At 48.2% G+C, this 8,004-nt stretch overlaps 1 protein-coding gene across 1 annotated transcript; it reads right to left on the bottom strand.

Annotated features, from left to right (window-relative positions):
• Positions 1–1,973: 1,973 nt before the first annotated feature.
• FABP1 (fatty acid binding protein 1) lies at positions 1,974–7,081 on the bottom strand. The gene is made up of 4 exons (XM_075562541.1): positions 7,015–7,081; positions 5,305–5,477; positions 4,135–4,227; positions 1,974–2,024 (listed from the first exon to the last, which is right to left on the bottom strand). The coding sequence occupies exons 1-4, from the start codon at positions 7,079–7,081 to the stop codon at positions 1,974–1,976; spliced, it is 384 nt and encodes a 127-aa protein (XP_075418656.1).
• Positions 7,082–8,004: the final 923 nt, after the last annotated feature.

Consider the following 8,004-nt stretch of genomic DNA (forward strand, 5'->3'; position numbering starts at 1 on the left):
ATGGGTATGTTTCTTGAGGGAAAGAAATTTGTCTTACTCATCACAGTAGGGGTTCATGCTCTTTATACTCAATGATTAAGTCTGCAGGCCTGTCCTCTCCACCGCACCATCTATTAGGACCGGATGGCTTGATCTCTTCCATGCTTTGGATAACAGGACAAGTCTTATGTCTACGACAGTCTTCTGTTTGAAGGCTGCTCAGTATAAGGTTGACACATAATTTTTTTTATTGGGTTATGCCTCCACCCTGTCCCCCACCCCCACAATACAGTGTCTTTTTCATAAGAAACTTAAGATTTTGAGTGAGCCAATTTCAATAGTATTTGTCATCATTTTAAGGTCTTATTTATATACAACTACTGTGGAAAGAAATATGGTGCTACCTAAAACAAACGGGATATAACATGTGACTCAGCAATACCTTTGCTTACCAAAGAAGTTAGAGACCGAAAACATTTGCTCTCCACCTAAGCCCCTGGCATCAGCTCCTCCTTTTTACCCCTCCCTCTCCTCTCCCCCTCCCTCATTAACCCTTGGTAATTTATGAATTATTATTTTGTCATATCTTGCCCTGTCCGACGTCTCTCTTCATCCACTTTTCTGTTGTCCGTCCCCCGGGGAGGAGGTCACATGTCGATCCTTGTAATCGGTTCCCCCTTTCCAGCCTACCCTCCCTCAACCCTCCCAGTATCGCCACTCACACCACTGGTCCTGAAGGGATCATCTACCCTGGATTCCCTGTGTTTCCAGTTCCTATCTGTACCAGTGTACATCCTCTGGTCTAGCCAGATTTGTAAGGTAGAATTGGGATCATGATAGTGGGGGAAGAGGAAGCATTTCAGAACTAGAGGAAAGTTGTATGTTTCATCATTGCTACATCGCACCCTGACTGGTTCATCTCCTCCCCGAGACTCTTCTGTAAGGGGATGTCCAGTGGCCTTCAAATGGGTTTTGGGTCTCCACTCCACACTCCCCTCCTCATTCACTATGAGAAGATTTTTTGTTCTGATGATGCCTGATACCTGATCCCTTCAACACCTCATGATTGGACAGGCTGGTATGCTTCTTCCATGTGGGCTTTGTTGCTTCTGAGCTAGATGGCCCCTTGTTTACCATCAAGCCTTTAAGACCCCAGACACTATATCTTTTGATAGCCGGGCACCATCAGCTTTCTTCACCACATTTACTTATGCACCCACTTTGTCTTCAGCAATCATGTTGGGAAGGTGAGCATCATGGAATGCTAGTTTAATAGAACAAAGTGTTCTTGCATTGAGGAAATACGTGAGTGGAGGCCCAAAGTCCATTGGCTACCTTAATACCAAACCTATAAATAGAGGCACCTAGACTTATTTCCCCATCCTCATACAAATATATTTACATATGTACATGCCTGTATTTAGGCCTCTATAAATGCCCTTTGCCTCCTAGCTCTTTCCTCTATATCCTTTTACTTTCCTCTTGTTCCACTATCATGCTCAGGCTTCATTTGGGTTTCAGTAATTCGTCTCCATTACATTACCCTTGATCACACCCTACCAGGCCTTCTACACCCTCTTCACCACCGATTTGGATCACTTGTTGTTCCCTTGTCCCTGAGTTTGTTAACACCACTACTTTCCCCACCCCCACCCCACTGCTCCCTCTCCCATGTCCCCTGCAACCATTGGTCCTGTCACTACAATCAGTTTTAGAACAATTTCTTCTTCCTTGTACTTAGGATTACCAGCTCCCTATTTTCTTGCACCTCCCTTGCCACACCACAACTCTTTGTAATATATTCAAACCATTGAATTGCATATGTGAATTATATGTCACTAAGATAGAATAAATAAATTAAAATAAATAGAAAACATAGACTATAGCACTCATTGTTACCAACAAGAAGCCGCCGAGAAAAAGATGTTTTTAAAACAAAGTTCACTTTATTACATTATTTTTACACAGTAAAAGAATATGAAATGCAGACTTGTCTAAATTTTCTTGCTGATTCTCTTGAAGACAATGTCACCCAATGTCATGGTCTGAAAGTCAGAAAAAAAAATCATAAAATGTTTGTCTGGCAGTTAATTGTACACATTAATTAGGGCTACAAAATACTCCCAAACCTGCTAGCCTATGAAGCAACTCAAAGATTCCCATTTTCTTTAGGCCTAGAGGAAATGTTGGAACTTTTTTCTAAAATCCTATGGCCACCTCACTTTGTCACATCATTTTCTTGCATGGAAAATTATTTTGTCGTTTACATTAATTTTCTACATTAATGACTGTTATAGAAAGACCACTAAATCCAATCTATCTAATCCAGCTCAGGGAGCCCTGGTGACATACTGGGTTGTGTGTGGGGCTGATAACTATAAGGTTAGTGGTTTGAATCCACCAGCTACTCCATGGGTAAAGGTAAGGCAGTTTGATCCCATAAAGACTTACAGTCTTGGAAACCCAAAGGGGCAGCTCTACTCTGTCCTCTCAGGGCACTGTGAGTCAGAATTGACTTGTGGCTACGTACCAAAGAGCCATGGTGGCAGAGTGATTAAGTGCTCCTGACTGATAACTAGAAAGTCAATGTTTCAAACCCAGTAACTGCTCCGTGGGAGAAGTTTGAACAGTCTGCTTCTGTAAAGATTTACAGCCTTGTGAAAGCCGAGTTGGTGGTTGGGACCGCATGTGTCTCAGCTGACTTTCCCACTCTCTGGAGGTGGGACTGTTTTCCCCACTCAAATGGGACAATGGCAGACCCTCAGAGCGTGCTTGACCTGCGGTCACTTGCTAAAGCACATTGGGGGGCACAGAAGAGCCCGCAGGAGAAACACTGTATAGTGTGTCTCCTGCATTGGGGACAGGGCTGGCAGACAGCTGACCCCAAGGATGGCAGAAAACCTGTAATGCACCAGATCTATGGGGGAAAAATTTAAGAAGCAAAAATGTGTTGCCCGGAAGTGGATTCACGTGGACTCTTGGTGAACCCATGTGCACCAAGGAGAACTGCTCCAAGTGTTCAAGGTTTTGACCTTTCAGAATGAGTCACCGGACCCTTTTCTGAGAGGACTGAGGGTGGGTTTGAACCATCAACCTTTTGGTTAGTAGTGGAGCACTTCACTGCTTGCCTCACACCGAGATGCATAGGTTGCTCATACAATTTATATGTGCATGAATCTCCTTATAAATATGGAATGGAAGTAGGTGGACTTGGAAAGTAGTAGGACTTGGAAAGTAGGTGGAGGCTTTCATGGCTCTTTGGTTCACGCCGAGGCAGAAGGTGAAGCGTTCTGGCTAAAAATTAGGGCAATATCATAAAATAGGAAAATCCCACTTCTGGACAAACAGAACACCCTCTGGAATGTGGGTGCTGCGCCCATGGAAGGAGGCTGCTCCAGGAATCCTGAGGCCCACGGGATGGCTCAGCCACCTGCTGACCACCTGCTGAATGGATGGATTGCTGCCCGCTGCCCGTGAACAAGTCTTGTGGCTCCATCCCAGTGGACTGCGAGAGGCGGGCTGTGCTGGTGGCTCCAGCAATCCTGGGCCTCCTTTCTGCCAAGGCCCTCTCTTACTGCACCCTTTTGGGTTTCCGTGCAGAAAGCGGGGGGAAGGCAGGGAAAGGGCACCCAGGAGAGAAGGTGGCAGGGGTGGAGGGGTCAGCAAGGTAGACCTGACTTTGGAACCGGTGGCCAGCCTGCAGAAATGGAGCAGAGGTGGGAAATGCCAGGCAGGGTGGCTGCTAGTGCAGTCGGTGGCTTAGAAAAGGGTGTGCTTTCCTCAAGATGCGTCCTCTCTCTCTTAGGAAAGTGTCCAAATCACTGCCCTAGCTTTGCTGGAACAGGACCCTGGCACAGGCTGTAAAATTATAACAAGCATACACATCTCAGCCGTCAATAGTGTAAAGGGGTCCCCCTAGCAGTGTGCAGTACCCAACTGCAGAATTCTAGGTCTGCATTCTCTGGCTCCTTGCCATGTTTCCCCATTGATAACATCTGGAGACCTTGGGAAGGTTGGAGAAAATATGTGTGAACTCTCAGGCATCTACGAATCCTCAGGAATGGTAGCAGGTTCCGATAATAGAGAAGGTAGAGAGAGATGTCCCCACCCTTCACCTCACGTCTTGGGAGCCACAAGCTCTGAGTGCCGACTTACACTGACTACGGTGTCTCCGTTGAACTCCACCACGGACTTGATGCCTTTGAAAGTTGTCACCAGTTTATTGTCGCCTTCCAAGTGAACCACTGCCTGCAGGGGACAGAGGAGTTGGCATGTGAAGAGGGTCCTGGGAAGGGAGCAGGGGCTTTGATAATGACTTTGGCTTTTCTGACTGTCTGCTTCCAACAACCAGGATGTCCATCTGGGCATGCCCCCACCCCTTACAATTCTCTGTTCTCTTGATCTAAGAACTAAAAAGATATTAGGCTATCTTTTATCAGAAGTGTTCCTAAATATATACATATATAAAATCTATCATTGGATCCCCAAGGGATTGCAAATATAAACACTGAAATAAAACCAATTACAATCTCAATTCTCCAACCTCATGGAGGGAGATAGCGGTTAAATTGAAAATGCCAGTGGGAAGAACACATGTTTTGCACTGGGACATATTATTTCCTCCAAAACATCGAATGCCCCTGCTTTGGTCCCTTTCCCAAGCCTTACACATCCAGGAAGAGGGTTCCTGGAGCCCAGAAGCTGTGGCATATAAACCCATCAGAGAGCAGGGCACACTCACCAGGGATGGCAATTTGCCACCACCGCGACAAGCAGAAAAGAGCCTGGTAAAACCCAAGATGACCTGCCTTTGACTGTTACTTCATCAGGCCAAAGGTTTTCCCCTCCTAAAAATAGGTCACAGGTAGTTTCACCTGTAACGTTCTATCAAACAAATCTATCTTGGAGGAAGTAGAACCCGAAGGCTCCTTAGAAGCATAGCTGGCAAGTCTTCCTGTCCCGAACGTCGTACGTGTTGTCAGGAGGGAGCAGTCCCCGGGGAAGGACACTGGACTTGGGAAAGTCGAGGGCCGGATTGACACCGTGGCTGCCACCGTGGGCTCCAACGGAAGAGCAATTGTGAGGACGGCGGCGCACCGGGCAATTGTTTCGCTCTGTCGGACCTGGGGTGGCTAGGAGCTGGAGCTGACTCAGCGGCACCTCACTACACAGCCACAAGGCAGAGATGCTGTATCTGGAGAGGCGGCAGGAGAGCCCAAGGGCCCAAGAGGGGAGACGGGACAAATGTCCTGGGACAGATGCAGGAAGGCAGTCCTGGAGCCAGGTCCCAGGGAAAGTTCCAGAAAGCGGAAGGGCAGGTCCTACCTTGACCTTCTCCCCGGTTAAGGTCTCCAGCTCACACTCCTCCCCCAGGGTGAACTCGTTCTGGATGACTTTGGAGCCGGTGGTGATGGTGAGCTTGAAGTGCTTCCCGTTCTGCACGATTTCCGACACCCCCTTGATGTCCTTCCCCTTCTGGATGAGGTCGTCTGGCAGACCTGGGGGAGGTTTGAAGGTGAAGGTGAGAGAGGCAGTGCTGTGAGTTGGGAGGAGGGGTGATGATAGGGGCTTTGTGTCCTGCGGGAGGGGGCAAAGGGAGAGGGAGTCCGTGGGGAACAGGACCTCTGTCTCTAAGAAGAGAGGTCAGTGGCCTGGCCTGACCTCCTGCTATCTTTCTCGTTACCTTGTAAGACAGACACTCTTCTGCGGGAAAGAATACTTTTTTTTTCTTTCTCACTCTCCTCCCTCGCTCTCTCTAGCTTTCACTTCACGAGGCTTTGCTCTTTGAGGGTGCACATTCCATCCTTCTCACGTCCACGAGCATGGAATTCACTTCCCACACCTGCACCCTGGGCGTGAGAGTGGGGAGGGTGTTCATAATGGTGCCAGGGCCGCCCGCACAAGCAGGCTCTGTGCCAGGCAAAGAGGCCGGGAGGTTACCGACCTCTCCCTCACAGGCAGACCTCCCCTCAGCCAAACCTCCTGTGGAAGATGGGCTAGGATTCCCTTGCCCAAGAACAGTACTCTAGAATTTTCAGAACCTGCTATTGTATGGCTTGACCTCACGAAAGGCGCATCGATCAACGGCAAGAGGCTGAGAGCCACACATAAGGGATGGAAGACAAAAGGGAAAGATCCAGGTTCTCAGTGGCCTCCTCTCTCTGCTTTACTGTCTCCCCCAAGCTTCTCCTGCAGGGCGCTCTCCCTTATCACACAAAGCTTGCTGGACCTGGAAAATATCTCCTGCCTTAGTGTCTACCTAGTGGTCACCTGTTCCGGTTTCCAGGCTCAACCCAAGGGACTACCACCCCCAAGCCCGGACCCGGCAGGCCTGGCCAGACTCTCCTGTGAGCACTGTATCCTCATGCACTTGGCTCTGGGATGCACATGAGGTTATGTAGGGTGTTTTGAGAATTGGTGCCAGCTTCAAATTCCAAGTCAAACACCTTCTTCCTGAGTGACCTCGGTCAGAGCCATGTAGCATTCCTTCAACTACACAATGGGAAAATGATCGCACCCAACTCCGAGACTTTGGCTGAAGATTTTGAATATCAAATGCTAAGCATAACACCCAACACAGAGTCAGCACATCGTATAGGGTCGGAGACATTTAACTGCACTTTTAACTCTCTCTCTCTCTCTCTCTCTCTCGTTAAATTGTGGCCTCCTGGGAAATTTGGCTGATTGCTCTCTATCTCCTTGGTACGTCCCCTCACTCGGCACCCAGCTGGGGTGGGCCTTCAATCCACGCTGTGAGAAGAAGGAAGAGATAAATGAATGAATGAACAAATCACCAAACGGGCCATCCATTGAGGTGGCCACAGAGATGGGACTTCAATCCATATCAGACCCCTACTTGAGTGCCCTGTCACTTGCCTCCAGAGTCACCTTGTTCAGTGAGTACTAGCACAAGCTACAAGTGACCACAATAGTCCATTGTCCCCTGAATTATGGGTAGCCTGAATGTCAACATCACCTGTGGGTCAGACCCTTATTGCAGGGACCTACAACCTTGACACCCAGTCCACTACTCACCAATAGCCTTCATGAAGGGCTCAAAGTTCTCCTGGGTCTGCACTTGGTACTTGCCGGAGAAGTTCATGGTGGCGATGCGGGTCCCTCTCCACAGTCGACTTGAAGCACTGCTGGTCGGGCTACCCTGTGTGGGATGTTTTATAGGGACCTACTTCCCCTTCCAATATAGGCCACAGGTCAGCTGCTGTCGACTCCTTTATGACCAGGCTCAAAGATTAACTCCTGAGAGCAATGGTCAATGATAGTAAACAGGCTGGTCACAGCAGAGGTTTGCTCAAATTCAGCAAACATTAATGAGTGTCAGTCAAGTACAAAGCCCATGGGCCTTGCTGCTTCTACTGTGACCACCACTCTGCAGCACAAGACCTCCAGGAAGTGTGGGAAAGCAAGGATGCTGACTCACTCTCTCACTATCTCACTCTCTCACTATCTCACTCTCTCACTCTCACTCACTAACTCACTCTCTCACTCTCTATCTATCTCACTAACTCACTCTCACTCTCTCACTCACTCTCTCACTCACTCACTCACTCACTCTCTATCTATCTCACTAACTCACTCTCACTCTCACTCCCTCACTCTTTCACTCTCTCACTAACTCACTCTATCTCACTAACTCACTCTCACTCTCACTCCCTCACTCTTTCACTCTCTCACTAACTCACTCTATCTCACTAACTCACTCTCACTCTCTCACTCTCTCACTAACTCACTCTCTATCTCACTAACTCACTCTCACTCTCACTCCCTCACTCTCTCTCTCTCACTAACTCACTCTCTCTCTATCTCACTCTCTCTCTATCTCACTCTCTCACTAACTCACTCTCTCTCTATCTCACTAACTCACTCTCACTCACTCTCTCACTCACTCTCACTCTCACTCTCACTCACTCACTCTCTCACACACTCACTCACTCACTCTCTTACTCTCACTCATTCTCTCACTTTCTCTCTCACTCACTCTCTCACTAACTCACTCTCTCACTAACT

Source organism: Tenrec ecaudatus, chromosome 11 (assembly GCF_050624435.1).
Source record: "Tenrec ecaudatus isolate mTenEca1 chromosome 11, mTenEca1.hap1, whole genome shotgun sequence".
Taxonomy (NCBI): domain Eukaryota; kingdom Metazoa; phylum Chordata; class Mammalia; order Afrosoricida; family Tenrecidae; genus Tenrec; species Tenrec ecaudatus.

Bases quoted from the DNA above. Each gene is read 5' to 3' on its own strand.
- FABP1 (XM_075562541.1), bottom strand. From the start codon at position 7,081: ATGAACTTCTCCGGCAAGTACCAAGTGCAGACCCAGGAGAACTTTGAG. The intron at 5,478-7,014 runs GTGAGTAGTGGA...AACCTCCCCCAG, and splicing joins GCCCTTCATGAAGGCTATTG to GTCTGCCAGACGACCTCATC. The intron at 4,228-5,304 runs GTAGGACCTGCC...TGTCCCCTGCAG, and splicing joins TAACCGGGGAGAAGGTCAAG to GCAGTGGTTCACTTGGAAGG.